Genomic DNA, 22,777 nt, shown 5'->3' with positions numbered 1-22,777 from the left:
CAAGTTGTGTACATGTTCCACCATCATTACAATAAACTTCCCTTCAATTCATAGTTGAGCAATTTCTTTTAGTTTCAGATACAGTTCAGTTGAAGACTGCCACTGTTCTGGCTTCTGTAAATGATTGTGCTCCACTGCAAAGTCCAAGTATTCTTGCATGTTTGGGTCCCCACATGGAGCTCTTGTCAGATGAACGTCAGGAAAGGCATCCAGTTCAGTCATTTCGATTTTAAATCCACAGTCTCTGGAGCCAAACCTATATTACAGAGAAGATATGATTACATTTAAATTTATGATAAAATGGAAAATACCATCTATCACCAAAGTATTACCTGTGTGGTAAGTAGTAGAGCTCATTTGGCACTCCTCCTGGACATGATGCTGTTCTGGAGGGGCGGATCCTGTGACTGTTCCACAGTCTCATACACTCATCCAAGTCCCTCTGAATAACATCACCAAAGCAATATCTCAGCAGACACTGATGCTCGTGACTCCCATTTAAGTATCCAGCTTCTCTAAGGTCTGCAAATAGCTCCATCCAGAACTGACACCTATAAAAAATCAGTAATATAGTGTTATAATTTTCATATCCATGTTTAAACGATGGTCACTCAAAATGAATTTAAAGTATGAATACCACTTACCTTCCCTTTCTGAATATGGACCACCAGGACTCAATCCTCTGGTTGGTTGTGGATGAGCCATACATGTGGCTGGACGCTCCAGAGTAGTAGTCATTGTGGTGGTGGCGTAGCGTGCACTGAATTGCGGCCATGGTCCCGTTCTCCGTGCCGCAATCGGTTCTCAGTCTCATGGGGATGACACCGAGGTTTCGCACACATGACAGGAAATAGTGAGCGATCACAGATGGGTCATTATTTGTTGCGCCACATATAAGCCACAGTACTTTACGGGAAAATCCATCGATGCACCCTGAAAGTGCCAGACCGAATGGCTTGAGTTTATCATAACCATCCACGTGCCACATATAGTTCGGTCCCATGGAGTGGTAGGTTCTTCTTATAAACCTTCTGCGTGCTCTCCTCTCGCACCCTTGAGGATTAAGCTCCTGGAGCAAATTCATTACATGATCCCTCCTCACTCGCAGATTGTACTTTTGTCTGAGTACCTGCCACATCATGCGGTAGCCAAACAGCTGTCCAGGTCCACGAAGTTCCACTCGTATTGCCCTAGTTATGACGTCGGTAGAGGACAAATCCTTTCTGCGATATAACCCGGCATCATTCAGTTTGCTTTTCAGCGACCTTAAGCTGATGTGTACACCGTGTAAACATGCCATCATGTCTACGATTACAGCGTATGAGTGACCCTCATTAAAATATCGTATGCACTGCTGCAGCATATCTGGTCGTTCTGTCTGTTCTGTGCCGTTTAAAAACTCTAAGGACCGTCCACAAGAAAAACAAAACCGCGTTAATCTACTCATATGTGCCCCGCAAAACGGGCAAAACGCCACTCGACTGCTGTCCATCTTGGGTTGAAATGCCCGCTTCCGTTATCACTTCCGGGTCAGCCTTGGAGTTAGTACCTACCCTTTCCGGTTGATTTTGCCACTTGTAAAAGTGTTTCGAGTGATGTTAATTTGTTTTCTGAAATGTTAATTTCTTCTGAAGTTGTAAAAGTGTTTCTCGTATTGTTAATTTGTTTTCTAAAATGTGATTTTGTTTCTAAAATGTAAATTTGTTTTGCCACTTGTAAAAGTGTTTCAGATTTTGTCATTTTGATTTGCACCTCCCGGCCACCGTAACCAGGTGATAGAAGTAAACCAAGATATATTAAAACTTTATTTTTAATTAATATTTAGGTTGTACATTTTTACAGCTGTAAAGAATCACTTAGAGCAATGAAATATAAACTTTTAATGTAAAAAAAAAAAAAAAAACTTGTTTATTCCCATCTTGATATTCATGTGCTGTTTTTGTGAAACCACGGGGAGCCTAACCCTAACCCTGTGGGTGACCTGCAGCCAGTGTCTGGGCAGCAGGATTAAACAGGTGAGTTACAGAAACATCCTGCCCCCGTACAGCTATTATGAAGGGGAAATTATCCACAGAGACCAAAGCAGTTTCTGTATCAGCTGTAAACATGTTTATTTCTACTGCAAAGGTTTAACATGGGAGTCTATGGGGACTGAGTCACTGCTGCCTCTGCTGGACGGCAGAGGAACTGCAGCAGCTGTTGAAGCGTCAGCTTCATTTTTCAAGCTGCAGGATTCTGCTTTGTGGTTTAAAAATTATTCAGGGAGCTAAGCAGTGGTGCTATAGATGATATGTGGCCGGTCTTCAGGAAATCCGCTTCCTGTTAAAGGTTGCATTATTGGGGGCGTGGCCTCTTTGACAAGTGGAGCCAGCTCAAGTGACCATTAGAGAAGCCGCAGTTTTTGGCATTTGAGTTTGATTTTTCAGCCCTAATTCCTGATATTTGTTTGGTTTCTGATACTGATGTTTGTCTTTTTTGTTTGTTTGTTTTTTGTAAATGTAATTTGTCTTTTTATATGTTGAGTAGCTGATGCAGCATGCTGCTGATACTAATGGGGGTCTGAATAAACAAACATAAACATAATGACAGGAATCCTCCTGAGCGCTGATGAGTTCTGGATTGAGAGGAAGATTCAGAGGATGAGCGTGTGGCTGTGACCGACCTTCAGGCCGCTCATCTGGCAGCGTGACTCGAGTTTTCATGGCTGTCTGCTTGGTTCTGTGGGAGGAAGTGGACAGATGTCCTCTCTGATGGGTTGAAAACACACACACACACACACACACACACACACACACACACACACACACACACACACACACACACACACACACACACACACACACACACACTTTATGATATTAATAGGGCTTGAACAGCCCATATTTTTCCTCCTCCATCATGATCACAGACTCAGACTTCAGAGTTATAAAAAAGCTGATGCTCATCAGCAGGTCCTCCATCCTCCTCTGACAGCAGCATCAGAACCACGACCATCTCCAAAGAGAGTTCAGATCAACAGTGATCACTTCAGTAGTTAAAACATGTTTTATGTTGAACTGAATATCATTTGCATCACTTTATGGCCACAGACAGGAGGAGGAGGATTCACACAAGATGGAAAGGTGGAGTGTGAGGTGCACTGATGTGGTGCCAGCAGTGATGTGGGTCTTTGCTGGGGTGAAGAAACCACTGAGCCAAAAGGCAACGCTTTCCATTTACCTGTCCATCTATGCTCCGACCTTTGGTCTGAGATCTGGGTAATGACTAAAAGAGTAAAGTTGAGAATAGAAGTGGCTGAAATGAAGTTCCATTTTATCCCTGTGGTTGATCCCAGCCACAGGGATAAAATGTAGTGCTGGTCTCTGGCTGCATGACCGCAGATGCTCGTCTCTGGATGAGTGATCTGGAACGATCATTTAGTTGTGTGTCTTGTGGGCACAGTGACAATGAGTTGAATCTAATCTAATCTAATCTAAAATGAGGAGTTCCAACATCCAGAGGGAGCTCTGAAAACAGCCTCTGCTCCTTCATGTCCAAAGCAACCACCTGACGTGGATCAGGTGTCTGGAGGTTTTTCAGGTATGCCCACCTGGTGAAGACCCTGTGGTACACCCAGAACCCACAGAAGACTTTATATCTCATCTGGCGTGGGAACAGTCCGAGACCCCGGAGGAACTGGAAAGAGTTGCTGAGGAGAACCAGCGTAGCCTGCTGCCACAGCAACCCAACTTCTGACAAATGGAAGAAAATTGATGAATGGACGGATGGATGGATTGTGCTGTCATGTCTGCATGAACAAAAACGGAGACTATTTGGCCTTCAGTGAGAAAAACATCAGTTTCTGTGCTACGCCTGTTTTCCAGGTAAGGCCAATCCAAATATGGGCCCTGATGTACAATCTCTGTTTATCTGCTTCTGGTTTTACGATCTCAAACTGAGAAAGCAAAAATATGACGACATATCTGCACCTTTGATTCTGTGACCGGACGGTTCGTGACTCGTGAAGATCGCTGTGGCTGAAATGATGTTTGTGCTGCAGCAGAAAAAGATTTTTATGGCTTCCTGTCGACATTTTCAAAGCTCTGATGCACAGATCATCATCACTGGAATCATTTTAACAACACAAACATTTTTGGAACATCTTTTGTATTCATCTATAATAACAATCACATCTAATATCTGAAATTCTCTTTTTTAGGCTCAGAGGAAACGAGTAAAACAGATCCGGGGTGGAACGGCTCCTTTGTTTTACTCGGACACTTTGATTATCGGTCTGTTTTTGGAGTTTTTCCTTTGTGTCAAACGTGTGATTCAAACAGTTTCATGTGAAACATATTTAAAGACTTTCTGTCTCAGTGTGGGGAATGTGGGGAAACCAGATTTTCAGACGCTGCGTGATCTGATGTCCTCATGTCCTCTGAAGAACTGGGGCAGAAATTTGATGTGAACAGAAAACGTCTTTAAATATGTGCAGCTGAGAAGTTTAGTGAAAGCTCACCATCATCATCATCATCATCATCATCACTCCCGAGCCCACAAACAGCTGCTGACAGGAGTGTGTAAGAGGCCAGCGTCTCAGAGCTTCTCAGCTGTTTCCACCTGTCCATCAGACTCAAATACAGATAAACCTGCCACACCTGACAAGTCTGTACAAACACATCTGTCACATCAGGCAGAGAAACATCTGTTCTGTCGTGGTAACAGCTGATTTCACAGCACGTTACACTTTAATGTTCTCTTACCTAAACTCTTCATTCGGTTTTCATTTTGATTTATTGCATTCATTTATCTGCGTCATATTCAGATTTTAACACAGTTTTATTGTGTTTGAGTTTCAGCTGCTTTATTTTACTTCACTTTTTTCTACTGAATGGAGCTGTGTTGTGGACGGCACAGTGGTACAGCGGTTAGCACCGAGGGTTCATGGTTCTGTGTGCAGTTTGCATGTTCTGTGTGTTCCGGTGTGGGTTCCTCCCATGTTAGAATAACTGCTCATTCTAACTGTGAGGTGGATGAAGGGCATGGAATAAAGCAGTCTACACGTTAAATGTAGTGTAAAGCACTTGGAGCTGTAAATTAGGACCATATAAATGCCAGTCTGTTACATCATTGATTTTATTTTTTCATATTTGCCTTGATTCACTGACGCTGTTGTGTTACAGGCTGTGCTTACAGCTTATGATACAACAGGTACAACGTGATTCAGATTCAAAATGCACAATCTGAACAGAAGTCTGGAATAACCTGCAAGTTTTTGTGTGTTTGTGTTCATGTTAAACCCCCTGAGATCCCTCACAGTAGACCTGATGAGCTGTGACGTCTCACAGTGAGGCCCACACCTGTAGCACCAGAGCACCACAGGTGAGACACGCCGATGTCACTGAAGTGAGGATGTGGAGGAGAGCCGAAAGGTTTGAAGTGAAACCAACAGATCAGGAAGGGTGAACGTGAAGTGCGGTGATGTTCTGTGACACAAGTCTGAATACAAACCCTCCATACACACCTGTGACCTTAATATGCAGCTGAGCAGAGGTGTTGGTCCCTGACACAGGTACAAAAACAGAGTGCTCTTCCCACCAGGTTATCTTCCCAGCTGTCATACCTGTGACCTTTTAGCCTCATTTCAACAGGGAAGTTCTGCTTTGTGCTGCTTTGACTGTCATGTTGCATCATTGAGAAAATGACATGAATCCTTCCACAGTGATGTTAATTCTCCATAACAACCAAACTAATCTGCACTGAGAACAGTGCCCAGCCCGGTATTTAGACCCCCCCCATTTTAGCTTTAATAGCCACCTGCCACATATCCTCTTTTCTAATTTACAGTTTGGAAAAGATCTGTGGATGCTCCTTTGCAATAAATGTTTCTCACACTCTGTTTTGAGACAGTTTGGTCACCAATTTTTAAAGCGATGTGCAGATTTTGGCACTGAGAATGTGCGGCAGGATTTCCTCTGATCAAGCTAACTTCAGGGCTAACCCTGGGTTATCTGTACTGTGAAGCTGGTTCACTTATTACTGAGGTATATCAGCTTTGCAATTTATTCTGCAAACCTAAACTGGTCCAGAGTAGGTTAGGTTCCAGATTAGAGATCAACAGGTATGAAATCAATAAACCAATCAGATTTCTGGAAAATCACGTCACCATTCCTGGAAGATCGCTTGGACAGTAGGAGGGTCTACTTTGTCTTTTAGTTTCCCTGATGAGCAACAGTATTGAATATAGATTCTTACACACTATTTTACAATAAAAACTTGTTCTATAAGCATTAATGTTGCTTTAGATGGTGGCACGTATGGACGCTGTGAATCGGAGCTCCCCGGTCGTGCTTTTTTCCCTAAATGTTATGGGTCTGTTAGTGTGTGAGTGCAATTGTGTGAATGAGGGTAGGATCACACACACCCATGATGATTATTGGAAATACGCGCCGACCCTGAGTTAGCCAGATCACCGAGCGCTCCATGTTTTCGCACCAAGGAGGAAGGGACATCGGTAAAGGCATCGTAAAGAGAAACGGAGCTTTGAGCTAGGCTAGCAAGAAAACCACACAAGCCACCAGTTCCAAGCATCTTTCTGACTGACACCAGATCAGCTGTCCACAGATCAGCCGAATTCAAATTACTGCAGTTTGGACAATAACAGAAAAGCTGTCCAAGCTCACTGTTACGCGGACTTGGAGACAGTTTTGGTTGTTGTGCAAATCATTCCCAGAGAAATCACTGGAAGTTCTAACTGCTGCATATATCCCACCAAATGCTAACATTAAGAAATATATATTGAAGCTTTCACGGATCGAACTAACAAATCACGCCTCAAAGAGGAGATCACGTCAAATTTAAATCAGGCATGTTTGCAAATTTATGAGTGCACCATGTCAACAAAAGCTGAGAAAAAAATAGAGTTTTATTTTTTAATTATCATTGTGAAGGTGCCATTTTAAAACTCTGGAGTCCTGAGACTGTAAATCTCTTTTTCAAAGGTGGACTGACCAACAAAGCCACGTGGAGACGACGAGGACTACGAAAGCATAAAGACTCGACCTGCGGGCCTCACAGAGCGATCCTTCACATTAAAACCTTTACACAGATTCTGTTTGCTGAACAGATCAAACGACAATCTGGGCTCAAATGTTCTTTTGTTTGGAGATAAAGGAGATGAACACAATGAAAAAGACAACAATAAACACATTTGGGTTCATTTTTCACGTCACACTTTCTCTGCGCTGGTATTTTTAAACTCAGGGTCACTGTGTTCGTTTCTGCAGCTCAGAGAGCTACGTGCTTTCACACACTGTGTGAACCTCACCTACAAACACATGCATACGTATAAGCTCTGACTGAGAAGGTCTTTCCTGTTACATACATTAATCCTGAAGAACGAGCTTCACCTGTATCCAGGTGTTTGCAGCCTCTCTATTTTCTACAGAGGTGGTCACTGAACCTGGATGAGGATAAAAAAGTGGAACCCTGCAGCTGAACTGTGGATGAAAGTAGGAAGTGTTGGGATGTGAGGCTGAACAAAGAAATCAGATGGACCTGCAGAAGGAGCAACTAAAGCCCATTGTGTCGTTATAAAGATGGACGCTCACAGGTCTCTGATGAGTTTATGGTCTCAGTCGCTGGTTTCAAGTCTTATTGAATAAAAGAGGAAGTTGATTAGAGTCATGAAGGAGCAGGAAGCCGGGCAGGATGCAGGGCAGCTCTGCATGCTTCTGTTTTATGGAGTAGGAAAGATGAAACGTGCTTTCTTAAACCACAAAAGTGACTTTTTGTGGCGAGCTGGGTTAAATAAATATGTTAGCAGTTTAGCTCAGTTCATCCACTGAGCACTATCTTATGAGCAACAGAAACCATAAAGAATCCATTAGTGGCTCTTTGGCAGTTATCAAAAAGCTTTAGGTGCATTACTGCCACCCTCTGGACTGGAGTGCAGGTGACTGAATTATGAGTCCAAGCTCCTTTGTAGTAGAGTATAGACAAGGTGTTTTCTTGTAAGCCAGTCAGTCTTTACTCAGAATAAAAGCTGGAAATGAGCTGATTAAATACATAGAGCCCTAACCAGACCAACTCCGCCTACTGAAATAATAAATCTGGGGAAACTGAGTGCAGCAGTAGCTTTGAAGAGCATGTTCAGACTGCAGGATAATGAGAACAGGTGTTATTTACCTGCTGGGAGTATCTGTACTGAGAGTCCATCTAAATGTCAAACAGTCCATTATCTGCAGCCTTTCACACCTCCTCCTCCTGAGAGCTCCTCTTACACCTTCTTCTTTTCTTCTTTTATGCCCACTCTGTGCCTACAAGAACAGCACCAGATTCTTTAAACATCCTCACGAAGCCTCACTCACAACGATGAAGCAATGATGGGGCAGATTTCATGTCTGTTTTTAGGGATTTTTATTGCAGATTGAAAAATGCTCCACAGTGACATTCATGTAATGGTGCATTTTACCTGCAGCAAGATAATTAGAACAAAATGTCCTTTAAAACCATTTCGACAAACAGTGGCGGTCCTAGCCTGTTTGGTGCCCTGGGCGAGCATCCCCACCGCCCCGCCCCCCCCAACCCCCCATAGCAATCGCCGCAGCAGCGCCTACCGCACTACTCCACTTGGGGGTTAATGAGCACCTGCTGTGTGGTGCATGTAGCTTTCTGCCATGGTCTGACAAACAGGTTTTAACAGAAGGTCCCCCCACCATCACAGGCACACTCAGAATTTCTTTTAAATTTTATTTGAAAAAACATGGAAGAAACTGAAATATTACACAGCTTCTGCTTACCTTCATCTTTGCTTGTTTCTCCTGTTGTTCTTTTCTCTTTTTCCTAAACTGCACACCTGATGGCTTTGACCTTTTCCTTTCCATCTGCCGTAATTTGCACTGAAGCTGAATAGGTTATAACCACCGCCCATCCACAGGGTTGTCAGATCTGACTGACAGTTGCCAGCCCAACACAAAAAAAACCTCCATTGAAACTCATGTTAATAGCACCAGGTGTGATATATATTTAACTAGAAGCACTCAGAGAGCGCAAACCTCCGCCAAGGCCATAGGGTCACTGACGCTGTAATACGTGTATCTAAATACTGTGAAATAATCTTTCATCTTTCACAGACAACAATAACCCCCTATCCCGCAATAGTGTGTGACCTCGATCAGATCGCGGCTCCTAACGTAGTAGGGAGACCTCTGGTCTCTACTTCGCTTGGCTCGTGGCTGGTAACTAACTTGCTCATCCATGTGGGTCAGCTTCAGCAAGGCGGAGAAATGCAGCAAGTCGAAGGATTTTAGCAACAGAACTTTTATTCCTTTTTCCACCGCCACCGAACACACTTTTTCCCTCGCGCTTGTCTCCCGGGCTAGCCAGCATACACACACGGGGCAGAGAAAGTGGGTGGTCTCTCTCAGCCTAATAAGGCTACATTCTTAAAGGGGAAGGCTCTGCCTGTATCCCGCAATACTGAAGAATCCTTAAAAAAATTCCTGGATCCAGATCGCGGTTCGGATCATCGCCAACATTTAATCACTTCTTCCTCTTGTCATTTCCAACCACTCCACAAAATTTCAGCGAAATCCGTTCATAACTTTTGGAGTAATCCTGCTGACAGACAGACAAACAAACCAACGCGACCGAAAACATAACCTCCTTGGCGGACGTAAATACACAGAGCTTTGGGTGAGTTGCTAAAATTTTGGCTGCTTTTCACCATATTTGGTAGGTTTTTAGGAAGTTTTTATTGTAAAATTATATATCTATATAATATTACAATTATATAGATATATCTATATAATTTTCCAGCCCAATGTGTTCACAAGCTGCTGAATCTGGCAACACTGCACCATCCACCAACATTTGTCCAAACTGTCTAGTTTTGTATTTGTGTTATTTTTTTCATCAGGATTCGGGTTCACACAAATACTGTGAATTAATGACCATATTTACAGTATTATAAATGAAATGGGCTTTGTGCTCTATCAGTTGTGGGAATCTAATTTTATTAGATGCACAGATTCATTCTGTGGAACATGGGGAAAAAAAACATGGGAGGACAAAAAAAAAAAAAAGTCAGCTTTGCATGTCTCGCAAAACTTTTGCGAGACATGCAAAACTTTTCAATATTAGGACATACACTTCGCGTTAATCTTGATATGGCAGTGTCAGTGAGGATGAAAGGTTTAGCGAGAGACTGCCAGCAAAAGTCGCTTTTTTTTTATAATTCAGCGGTTACTGTTGGCTGTAACCAGGCCCAAACTGTACAGCCATGAATGAATGAACCCGGCTGACAGTCTCACTCTCACGCCATCACTGCTTCACTCGACTCGCACCCCAGGCTGAGAGGAGAAGGGGGCAGGGCAGCGCTGTGTGTGTGACGATCGAGTGAAGCAATGACAGCGAAACAGAGAGAGGATCCCCCGCCTGCCCCTTTCCTTCTGTTACAACCTGTCAGACCATGGCAGAAAGCTACATGCACCACACAGCAGGCAGAGGGCGCTCATTACCCCACAAGTGGAGTAGTGCGGTAGGCGCTGCTGCGGCGATCGCAATGTGTTGGGGGGAGGGGGGCGGTCATGCCGCCCTAGATGAAATGCCGCCCTGGGCGGCTGCCCATGTCTCCCATATCAGAAACCGCCACTGCCGACAAACATCGTCCTGCTTTCCCGAAGAGCTGGATCTCTGCAGATGAGTTTAACTTTCACGGAGCACACAGACATATGGATGCTCCATCCAACAGGATATGGTCATCAGTAACTGATTATAGTTATTATGCACACTGTGCTTAAGGTGAGTATTTCATCCAAATCCTAAGAGGAGACATTCATTTATGCACTTTTAAAAATGTCTTTTTACAGATTTCCTCGAACTAAAACAAAACTGGACTCGAGGCCGACCCGTACACAGACCGTCTCTGGGGGGGTTAACCCGATGGGTCGCAGCCTCCTCAGCAGGGTTTTGATGGCGAGCCTGAGGCGGCAGCTTACTTCACAGGCCTGCACTGTAACCATGGTGATAGCAACACATTATCCACACACAGATGAGGGCGGAAAGACGGAGTCAGGAAATGTTTACGATCCATCTCCAGTTTGTGCTACACAAACGTCTCCAACACACATCAGACACAAAGACTCTTTCCTCTATTTGGACAACATGAATCTTTTGTTCTCCTTTTTCAGCAGCTTGTTTTGATATTAGTCTTTGAATTACATTCAAATGTGTACAACAAAGTGACAAATACCATTTAAATTCAATGACACAGCTCATCTGCTCTGTCTTTAGAGTACATTCCTGCTGTCCTCAGTCTGAAAGGTGAACGTGGATGAGCTTCAGATCAAAGGGTCTAGTTCAGATTTAAAACAGCAACAAACACAATAAACCAGAGGAAGAGAAGAGCAGGAGCCCTGCAGGCATGAAACTTGAGACCTATTGGAGGTAAACCTTGAACAACAGAGATGCTGCCTGCAGCTCACTGCTTCATCTCTATGTTCAGTCTTTAGAAAACACTGTGCTGTCACTCACACAGGAGCCAAATCCAATCAGAGGTGAGCCCGCTCTGATGTCACAGGAAATCAGGTTACAGGTAGCAGTCGTCAGGGGTGGAAATGTCAGAGTCAGGCAGACAGAAGCAGAAGCTGCTCTCAGTCTGTGGAAGGAATTCTTTCAGAATCCATTCGGTGAAATACGTGTTGTGACTCGGATTTCAATTTTCTGTCATGCTGACTGTTTGCTTCAGATAATAATGATGCATCTGTCTGCCAGATTATGATGTCATATCCTGTTATCACCAGCCAGATGCAGTTACATCAGTGACAGAGGTTTCCCTTTTTGGCTTGAGTTTGTGAACTTTGTTGTTCAGCAGAGTTCAGAGGAACTGATAACGCTTCAGTGCACTGACCGATGAAACAGTGTTAAATACACTGATGCTGCTGTAATCTCACACACACACACACACACACACACACACACACACACACACACACACACACACACACACACACACACACACACACACACACACACACACACACCTGTCCTCAGGCCAAAGAGGAACTCTTCAAAAACATCCTGAAATATTTATTTCATTTTTTGACAAACTGATGATGCAACAGGTTTAAACCAAAGACTAAAGGTCATAAAAGGTAAAAAAAGGTCATAAAGGTGACTTTTGCCCCCTCAGCTTACTTTGATTTAGTCTAGAAAGTAGCAACCAAACTGCTACGAAGAAACTCTCATGTTTGCAGCAGGGATGAGTCTCAACTGCAGACTGAAGAAGATTAACAGATTTATTGACAGGTAAGAATAAATATTGCAGGGATGTATATCCAGTTGATTGCCTCTGAAACAGGATCACTCCAACCCTCCAATGGACACTCCTCTCCGTCACTCGACTACCCGCGTGGCCCTTGGCATTCTGCGCAGAGAGCGAAAAATAAATCATCAGCAGGAAAGTTCGTTGGAGTGATACACAGAGAGGCTTAGTACTAACTGGATGCAGAGTACGGTCCAGCACTGACTAAAGGCCTTTCTTCTTAAAAAGGGATCAGGAAATTGGCTGATGGAGAGCAGGTAAGTAACCCAGCTGGCAGGAACTGGAGTAGGTCCCACCCCTGAAACACAAGGCGTGGTTAACAGGAGCCATGACAGAAACTGCTGATGCTGACATCACTCTGTTCTCACCTCCCTTCATCGGCTTCTAGTTAAATCCAGGACTCGTTTCAGCCTCAGATCAATCACACACAAAGCCCCACATTGGTCCTGCTTATCCATCAGACCTGCTGAGACTTTATTCGAGCAGCCGATTTCTCCAACCTTCTGATCGAAGCATAGTAGCTGTTCCTTCTTTTAAACCCAGAACTCTGAAACACCCTTCATCGTTTCATCCATTTTAAACATCAGCTGAAAATTCATTTTTGTAGGTTAGTTTATCCTTAAATATGTTCTATTCTGGGCACTTTATTGCACATATGTTTGGATGTGTGTAACGCCCATTAGTTGCACTAATAAGGAAACCTCCAGATTTTTCCTGTTCTCAAGTGTTTAGTGAAAACCTCATGCAATTTTTATTTCTGCCAGCAGGGTGCGCATACACCCCACACGTTGTGTAGTCCCGTTTGTTTTTTCTCTTCTTCGCTTTTACTTTTTCTTGCAATTAGGCTGATCAGAGCACACACGGCGGAGAGGAGGAGAGTCGTCCGCTCTGCTGCCTCTTAAGCTTCAGGATTAACAGTGGAACTGCACTTTTTGAACGTTGTTTTGAGTGAAAATTTTCATGAGTGAGCCGCTTTGACGGACATTGCCTCATCAGATTGCTATATTGTCGAGTGAAAAAGCTCCGGTGAGTGAGTTTCTTTTAGCGTTGGCTAATATGCTAGTCGCCGCCATTTTGACTATATTGTTACTTATTCTTTGAGTATAAATATTTCTTTTGTATGTGTCAAAAGGTTTCTGTGATGGAAAGAAAAAACAAAACCAATCGGAGCCAGATTTATTGTATTATATTGAGTGGTTGTTCAATTTTTGTTCTGTTGGATTTTCTTGTGAGTCTAGTTATTGCTGTGTCATTAGGACATGTGATACCGCTATGGAGGTTGTACTTTGAGCAGCTACACACACTGCGTGTGTAGTTTAGTTAATTATATTAAATTAAATAATGTGGATTTGATGTAGTTATTTTATCACACTGTGATGAGTAAGATGTGGTGTACTGGCTGTATAAAAAAACAACTTTTAATGTGCAGCTACATTGACATTGAATAACTCATATTCATTGATTTACGAATGGAGAAACATACTGTACAGTTCGTGATTGACAGATTTAAGAATATAGATAGAAAAGAATATATTGGTTTTCTTTTAAGAAAAAAATATATCAATTACTGCTTTATGCAGGTTGGTTTTTTCCCAACCCCCATTTTTGGGTGGATTCTGAAGATGGCGAGCCAGAGGGAGGATGGCGAGTGGAGAGGCGGGGTTGCACGCGTGGAGGGTGTAACGCCGGCGGCTGTTGTGCTGTTCGTTGGAGGAAGGAGACGTCTGTCACAGTATTCCACATAAGACAAAACCTAAGTTAACAAAAGGAAATCAAACCAACCGGATAGAGAGATCTCTGAACGCTTTACATAGAGAGACCTTTGACATTGACCTGACCCTTGACTATTTTTGAAAATTTGATTATTATTTCTCTTTTTTTTGGGGGGGGGGGCAGTTTTCTTTCAGAAGGTTTACTAATTGATATTGTATTTTTTATACAGTGAGAAATTCAGTCGTTACTGAATCCTTGTTTTTTTCCAGCTTGTTTCGGTGTTAATACATTTTTCCTGTGTTGCCTTCTTCAAACCTCTGTCCACGTTTCATTTGTCCTCCCTGAGAGCACCTACTTTTTCTGATCTGGTCCAAGTTGAGAGAAGCACTTTTTCATCCTAGTCTTACAAGGGTTAAAGGGGAAATTGTTACACGTGTTTGCATGTAGCACGCTCCTTCAGTGTGTGTTTTTAAAATGAAGTCATCAGGATTTGGCCGACCTCCCTGAAGATAGAATCAGTGACTTCCTTCAAGCTTCATTTCTACTTCAGTTTCAGTCCCTTTGTAATGTTTTCATGTTGCTGTGTGCCTCGTGGCTCTGTGGTGCAGTGGATTACACATTTGCCTAACATATAAAAAGTCCCTGGTTTGAGACCAAGAGGAGACAAATCCCTTTGAGGTTGCATCAGGAAAGACGGGCGAGGTAAATAAACTGGATTTTCTGTAAATAAGGGAGCAGCCCCTCCCTGTTCACATGACCAGCTGTTTATGAGAACATTGCTCATTAATGTGTGTATTTTCAGTCCTGCATGCAAGTTTCATTTACAGTTGTCATTATTATCCATGTCTTTGTTACTGTTTCACGCAGCTTCTGCTCAGTCTGCTTTAAGCTAATCTGCAGATCTGAAGTGAAACGAGAAGATGCTCATTCGTGTTTCTGCCTCTTCTTGTGTTCAAAGATCCAGACCACATGGGGACACATTCACTGACTGGGAGTACTGGGAACCAGTCAGCCAGTTCTTCTGTAAGAACTGCAGCGATGAAGTCAGCGCTGTGCTGTATGTTTGCCCCGAGCCTGAACTTCAGAATTCGGCCTAGTTTCTGCACAAACACCTACAGTGAGAATTTACCAACACTTGCTTCCCGACCAGGTGGTGTTGAAGGCACCTGCAGCTCCATTTTACAGACACGCTCAGAGCGAACACCCGCCAACCCAGAGGAGACTGTAGCAACAGATGAAAGGGAGGCAGAGAGATGAAAGTCAGAGGACTGAGATCCAGTCAACACGATATTCACCAACAGACAGAAGCCTCTCTCTGATAATTAAAAAAAGACCAAAGAAGAAAACTTTTTATGATTCATGTGAGGACTCGACTCATTTAGGGCTGCATAAAATGATTATTTTAGTAATCGAGTATTCTATCGATTATTCCAGCGATTAATCGAGTAATCGGATAAGAAATACTTTTTTTTATTAACAGTTTATCTGCATATTTTAACTTCCGTACTGCAGTTTCTCGCCATGTGAACAAACAGCGGTGAATGGAGCAGCTACAAAGTTCTCTTTTCTTCACCTTAACACTTGCTGATCAGGTGCTTGATGAAGGACCTCCAGCTGTTTCACAGATTTAATGGTGGTTACTAAAAGAAAAAGCTGCTGTTTTGGACGCTGGAAAAACGTTTCCTTTTTCACTACTTGAGCTCACCGTCACAGCTTCGCCTCTTTGCGCTTGCGCAGTTCAAACCGCTGCCTGCTATGAGTGTTTTGAAAAACTAGTGGCTGCGGGAGCCATGGCGCATGTGTGAGTAATGGTGTAATGCTTTGTATTCACAAGCATTCTCGAAAATACGTTTCTACTGCAGGTCTATATTTAGTCACTAATAAGGGATTAAAGTATAAAAAATATTTTGAAGGAGCCCCTCGGTCCTGGGGGGCGGGCCTTCCGGTACCGAACCATCGCTAGTGCTAATGGCCCGCGCTCGCTAGCAAACCAGTTCTGGTAGCTACAGCTGAAGTAAAGACAAAAATAGCAGCTGAAATTCTCAGCGAGCACAACACACACAGACACACAGAGAGCAGTGGAGGCGTGGAAATGCATGTCAGCGATAGTTGCCACCCGTCCCGTAAAGTACGGAACACGGCATGTTACGGAGCCGTATTCCACGGAGTCCCGTAACATACGGGGTTCTGTATTTTATGAGACAGGTGGCAACTCTAGTGATGATCCACTCTGTGTTAAATGAAATCCATCGCAGCGACGGAGAGCTTTTTAGAATGTGTGCTTGTGTATACGTGAGTGATTCACACTCCAGTCCAGTAGGTGGCGGTAATGCAGTTCTATGTTGGTTTGCCAGCCCCCAATAAACCCACAAAAAAACGTCAGCACTAATGCTGCTAATGCTAGTGAGGAGCGCCGCTTACACCGAGACAGCTGAGCGCTGCAGAGTTTAAACGAAGCATCGACACAGTAAATTTGTGTCGATAAATTTTTAGAATCGATTTAATCGATGAATCGTTGCAGCCCTAGACTCATTACCACAAACTGTAACCCAGCCGACCCATCTGCGTTATTAAATGGACTGGTTCTTATAAATGAACCAGTTCTTATGTAGCACTTTTCTGTTCTAAGCACTCAAAGTGCTTTATACAATATGCCTCATTCACACCTATTCATACAAGCACCTAAGTGCCTCCTAGCTAACATTCACACTTCACAATGAACACATCAGGAGCAACTTGGAGTTCAGTATTTTGCCCAAGGATACATTGGCATGCAGACTGCAGCAGCCAGGAACTGAACCATCAGCCTTCTGATTAGTAAGTGCCCTTTTCTAGTTCCTGAGCTACAGCTACCCCACGAAGCCAAAATTGAGCACACCTGAAATTATTTTAGATCCACTGTGGAAATGAAAATCAGAGCTTATCCCTGCACAGATAGATCAGTGCAGTGTTGGCGGTGAGTGGATGCTGCGCTCATATGTTGTAGTGAGCAGAACGTGAAGGTGAAGCTGTTGATTTACTGGTCAGGTTACATTTCCACCCTCACCTATGACCACGAGCTGTGGGGAGTGACCAAAGACTGAGATTGAGGATACAAGTGGCAGAAAGGAGCATCCTCTAAAGCAGGTCTATTCAATTACATTTTCTTTTGGGCCAGATTTGAAAATTTTGAGATGCCACTGGGCCGAAGACCCCTACTTACATTATTTCTTGAGACTTAACTCTAAATATGCTACCAATTGAACTAAGTCATAAAAATAAATAAAAGAATTCACAATAAAGGCTTTATACTGCATCATTTATTGATGAGCAAAATAATTCAAGTGCATTGCAAATTTTAACATTTGGCCCAAACCTTGACTAGAATATTTTTAACAAGGCAAATTTCACCACACATATGTTTAATTAAAAAAACAAAACAATGTAATAACAACCTTTTGCAACAGTAAAGTCTTCTATAACATTTTATATGTATTTGCAAAAGTGCATTTGTTGAACTAGAATGACCAACTGATGCAGTGCATTAAATATTTCAACAAAAGAAATTGCACCAAGTGAACATTTAATAACTGTAAAATTAAAGCTTCTTCTGCATATTCAAAGTAATGCTGACTTAATGAGTTCAGTCTTTGGGGTAAAATAAACACATTTATCAGTCCAAGCAGGGTTAAAATGGCGATTTTCATTGTCAATTTTACGTTTTTGACCTGTCAGTGATATATTTTCACGGTTGTCGTACTTGGAGAGAGTATTCTGGGCTGGCGTTGCTACGATACCGGAAGCGGTGCGTTAAAGTACAAGAGGAAGGGCAGGAATTTTTAAAACTCTCACAGCAAATATGATTTAATTGCGTTTTTGCAGCTTACGTTGGGTCAGTCGGGGGGGTGGGCCAGTCAAAGGGGGTCCGCGGGCCGGATATGGCCCCCGGGCCGCTAATTGAATAGCCCTGCTCTAAAGAATCTCTCGGCTCAGTCTTGGAGGTAGGGTGAGGAACTTGGTCATTCAGGAAGGGCTCTGAGTAGAGCCACCACGCCTCCCTATACAAAAAGGTAAGGCATGCTGCTGAGTTAAACTTGCTTTATCTGAGAATATTTCTCAAAGATGTCGGCTCTTTACCTAACAATATAAAGCACCTTGAGGTTTGTTATTTGGCGCTATATAAATAACACTGAATGGAACTGAAGGTTCTAATTAGCTGAGGTAAAACCTAGCAGAAAGCTAGCAGCTACAGCCACCTGTTTCACCACCCATCTGTCAGTCAAAGAGGCCACACCCCTAATAATGCAAACTTTAAGCCTTAAACTTTAAACCATGATTATTCAAGACCTTGTATGTGAGGAGAAGGATTTTAAATTCTATTCTAGATTTAACAGGGAGCCAATGAAGAGAAGCCAATATGGGAGAAATCTGCTCTCTCTTTCTAGTCCCTGTCAGTACTCTAGCTGCAGCATTTTGGATCAGCTGAAGGCTTTTCAGGGAGCTTTTAGGACAGCCTGATAATAATGAATTACAATAGTCCAGCCTAGAAGTAATAAATGCATGAATGAGCTTTTCAGCATCACTCTGAGAAAGGATGTTTCTAATTTTAGAAATATTGCGCAAATGCAAAAAAGCGGTCCTACATGTTTGTTTAATATGTGCATTGAAGGACATATCCTGGTCAAAAATGACTCCTAGATTTCTCACAGTGTTACTGGAGGCCAAAGTAATGCCATCCAGAGTAAGTATCTGGTTTGACACCATGTTTCTAAGATTTGTGGGGCCGAGTACAAGAACTTCAGTTTGATCTGAATTTAGAAGCAGGAAATTAGAGGTCATCCAGGTCTTAATATCTTTAAGACATTCCTGCAGTTTAACTAATTGATGTGTGTCATCTGGCTTCATTGATAGGTAAAGCTGAGTATCATCTGCATATCAATGAAAATTGATGCAATGCTTTCTAATAATACTGTCCTAACACGACCTGAAGGCCACAGATATGTTAGTGGAAGGACAAGTAGATGCACAGCCCCAACAGAACAGGTCTCCTAGGTGTTCCCACCTCACCCCTTTGAGTGCTCATATCTGAGTAGAAAAGCGCTATATAAGAACTAGTCCATTTACCATTTACCCCTGCTCACTTTTTCCAATTTTCCTGGCCTGAATAAAAGGTTTGATTTTTGTTTCCTTCTTTATTCTTGGCGATCCTACCAGACTTTGGAGTCTGAGTTTGGTTCTGTAAACCTGCACCTTAAAACATTATGAAGCTTCAGCAGAAAGAGAAGCTGGCCAGTCACTAAAGAGAACTAAACCTATTACAAACTAACATCCAGCTTCAGTTCTCAAACAGAAGAGCAGACTTGGATGTGAAAAGGTAGAGGGGGGTTTGGGACAGATGACAGACAGCTAAACAAATGAATCTCCTTGTTTTATCTCCTGCACCTTAATTACTGTGTGGGTTTCTATCTGGCAGCACACTGATCTGTCACTGCTCTGCAGCAGTCCTTTCACTGCCTAATGATGGCATTACACACTGTTACAGCAGGTGATTAAAAAGATCATCCATTTTAAAAAAATGAGCCGAGGACAACGCAGAAGATAAAATTAAAGGAGAGGGAGTGATGAAACAAATGTAATCTTTTTCAAAGGCTGCCTGCCTGTGATGACGTCCACTTCGCCTCTCAGCACAACAGCAGGTTACGGTTCAGTCATTAAAGAACAGTCCTTTCATTTCAGCACACAGTCAACATTACAGCTTTGGGAAATTAAAGAGAAAAACTACATTTCATGTTGTTCCAAAGCTCATACATTACTCACACAGCTCCCACGAAAAGCTTGGCATTGCATTTGCATTCAGTGTTTGTCTTCAGGAACTCTAACATGATGGAATTAATGATGGAAAAGAGGCATTAAAAATATGATTGTACACTAAACGTGAGAAAGCTGCATGCAGCAGTCAGATGGCTACACACTGGTGTCATATTCTGAGATTTCTGCATGAAATTTAATCTAATTTAGCAATTTAATTGCATTTATATAGCACCAAATCCCAACAGCCATCACCTCAAGGTGATTTTTATCGTAAGGTAAAAGACTAATGATACCCTTCAAAAAATATTCACCTCCATGGAGGAGGGATTTTTGTGTCCCTTTGATCCTGAGAGCTATGCTGTCCCTGGTTGGCTCTCCTAAGGTAAGCAGCAGAGGAACCAGACAAAGAGCGAATCAAAACAACCTCAATGACTTGGAATAAATGGGGTGACCGAGCACATGGTTCTGCCATCCTTAAGGGATAGGAACTGGGGTCGGGTGGCTGGGTGATGTGACCCCTGCAGACTGCCTTATGGGACATGGAATGATACCTCATTGGTTGAGAAGGAACTGGCACCAGTGAGATGGTGCTACACACTGGAAATAGCCAGACCCACCCCCTATGCATAGCAAGGTTTCTGGAACTGAACTCCTGGAGGGGGGCTGGTCTCTTTCCGTTTCCAGAGCAACTCGTGGTGAGCGGCACAATGGGTAAGTGTGGGGACTCACAAGCCCCAAAACCAAAAACTGTCTGTGCTCAGGGGCTGACCATCAATTTAGCGGCGTCTTGGAGTCTTTCAGTGGGATCCTGGACGGGGTACTTCTGGGAGAGTTTACTGCTCACATGTGTGACAACCGAGACACCTGGAGAGGGGTGACTGGGAGAAACAGCCTCCCTGATCCAAACCAGGGTGGTGTTTTGTTATCAGACTTCTGTGCTAGATCTGGATAACCAATCATACCTCTGGAAGATAACCTCAAGGTTATGATGAGGGTCTGGAGGCTTTTAAAAGCATCTAAAGTCTTTGTCTTTACCTGATGACCATCAGTAAGAAATATGGATTATCAGGTGTGATGTTATTCCAGATTTCTTTTCCTGTTAGTTGCAATTGTAAAATGATTTTATTGTTCACTAAGTCTTGATACATTATCTTAAAACAGGCCCTTATAGCAGAGCCTGTGAATCAGTCAGCCTGCTCACCTGTTTGAACTCTGGATTTAAATTTATCTCTTACTCTCAGGCTGTGAAACACCACCAAAGCTGCAGCTTAATTAAAAGTCTTAGTCACATCTAAAAACATTAATTTTGTAGAATATGCAGTGGCGGTTATAAACAAATCACTTCCTGCCTACATTAAACAGAACCACACAGATCAAACACAGTAAACACAATTTATTCTACTGTTAGGAACAAAAAAATCTGCAGTGCACTGAACTTTCCTTTTCCTGCCTCCATAATACATCACACAGTATTTTAGACATGTGCATTATGTTATGGAAATTGAGAAGAACTTGAAGTGACATACTCACTGACCCAATGATCCTGATCAAACTACTCCCATTATACAAACTGTGGTACTCAAGCTTTAAACTTCAGCATTTTTAATAATGGATGAAAACATAACAGAGACACGCTGAAAGCCCCAAGTTGGATAAAAGCTCCAATTAAGGAGTAATTAGCATTAATGCACTGCAACAGGAATCAGAGATAAAACCAGAGAACACACTGAGAGGCAGCAGTGACGTTAATGAAGTCTGAGAGGGGGAGGGCAGGAGCACAGAGCTGCCAGCACAGCTGCAACTTCACAGTCAAGTTTTTTGGCCACCAGAAACGATATAATCTCACAACAAAAACACATTTATAGAAACCTCTCCAGACTCTGATGGCCCATGGAAGCTGAAGGGAATCCCAGTAGAGACAGGAATTAGGCAGGACCCCCTGGAGTCTGGATGGTAGTGGTGGTGGAGACCAAGATGGAGGCTTGGATGGAGCTCTTGGGTAGTGATGGGGAGGAGGTGGGTTGCATGAATGAATCTGGAGGGAGAATGACAGGTAAGCAGTGATACTTAAAGTGGAGCAGAGGTTGACTGGCTCAAGGAAGGCAGGCAGAAAGATGATTGGACTAGAAGAGATGAGGTCAGCATTGAGTTTGACAGTGTGGGAAGCAGCAGTGATGTCAGAGAAGTGGTGAAACAACTGGGAAAGAAAGTGGTGAGTGATTTCTGGTCTTCCTTATTGAACTCCTAAGCTTCATATAAGGGTTAAACTTAAAGTCACTGTACATAGAGTCCTCATGCTGTTCCTCTACACGGCATTTAGGCTAATGATGAAAATCACAATATTCACCCCTTAATATTAAAACTCCCATTTACAGGAGATTGCTACAGTTCTTTGGTTACAGGATTAATCTCGCCCAACATCTGTGTTCAACATCTGCCGGCTGTGATCCCATTTATCAGAGCTCAAACTTTGGGGTGTTGGAGAAGCAGCAGCCTGTTACTGCAGCGCTCCCCCCGCAGACACAAGGAGAACATGCAAACTCCACACAGAAAGGCGCAGGCCAAGGTGGATTTGAACCCAGACCTTCTAGCTGTCCTTCTAGCTTGTAGTTGGGATACCTGTTAAGTTTCCTGTAGGTTTGCATGAGACTAATGACTCATGACCCTGGAGGATCAGAGGGTGCAGCTAATGGAAGAATGGATGTTTTCAGATGTACTGAGTGGTTTTTTTCCATCCACCTGTCAGAACTGATTACTGTTTCACCTGCTGCCCTTCGCCTCCACCTTCTCCACCTGCTCTGTGCTCAGAGATCAGAAGGCTGCTCAGAGCATCCTTTAACTAGGCAAATGTGCTTCTTTGAACAGTCTGATTAAAATCAAAATCATTCACACCTTCCTTTAGCCCTGCTGCTCATCTCATGCTGGTAATGATGAAGTGGAGTCATTCTCAGCCTCTCTGTCACTGCACTG

General features: G+C 43.0%; 1 protein-coding gene across 1 annotated transcript; it reads right to left on the bottom strand.

The window, feature by feature from the left end:
- Positions 1-48: 48 nt before the first annotated feature.
- LOC115783022 (uncharacterized) lies at positions 49-1,303 on the bottom strand. Its single transcript, XM_030733611.1, has 3 exons — positions 645-1,303; positions 333-551; positions 49-256 (listed from the first exon to the last, which is right to left on the bottom strand). The coding sequence occupies exons 1-3, from the start codon at positions 1,301-1,303 to the stop codon at positions 49-51; spliced, it is 1,086 nt and encodes a 361-aa protein (XP_030589471.1).
- Between the last annotated feature and the right edge of the window lie 21,474 nt (positions 1,304-22,777).

This window comes from Archocentrus centrarchus, chromosome 7 (assembly GCF_007364275.1).
Source record: "Archocentrus centrarchus isolate MPI-CPG fArcCen1 chromosome 7, fArcCen1, whole genome shotgun sequence".
Classification (NCBI taxonomy): domain Eukaryota; kingdom Metazoa; phylum Chordata; class Actinopteri; order Cichliformes; family Cichlidae; genus Archocentrus; species Archocentrus centrarchus.
The sequence above is the reverse complement of the archived record's forward strand: the minus strand, read 5'-3'. Positions and strand labels throughout refer to the sequence as shown.

Excerpts from the sequence above, each read along its gene's own strand:
- LOC115783022 (XM_030733611.1), bottom strand. The coding sequence starts at position 1,303 with ATGATGGCATGTTTACACGGTGTACACATCAGCTTAAGGTCGCTGAAA. Across the intron at positions 552-644 it reads TCCATATTCAGAAAGGGAAG|GTGTCAGTTCTGGATGGAGC; the intron begins GTAAGTGGTATT and ends GATTTTTTATAG. Across the intron at positions 257-332 it reads CTCTACTACTTACCACACAG|GTTTGGCTCCAGAGACTGTG; the intron begins GTAATACTTTGG and ends TCTGTAATATAG.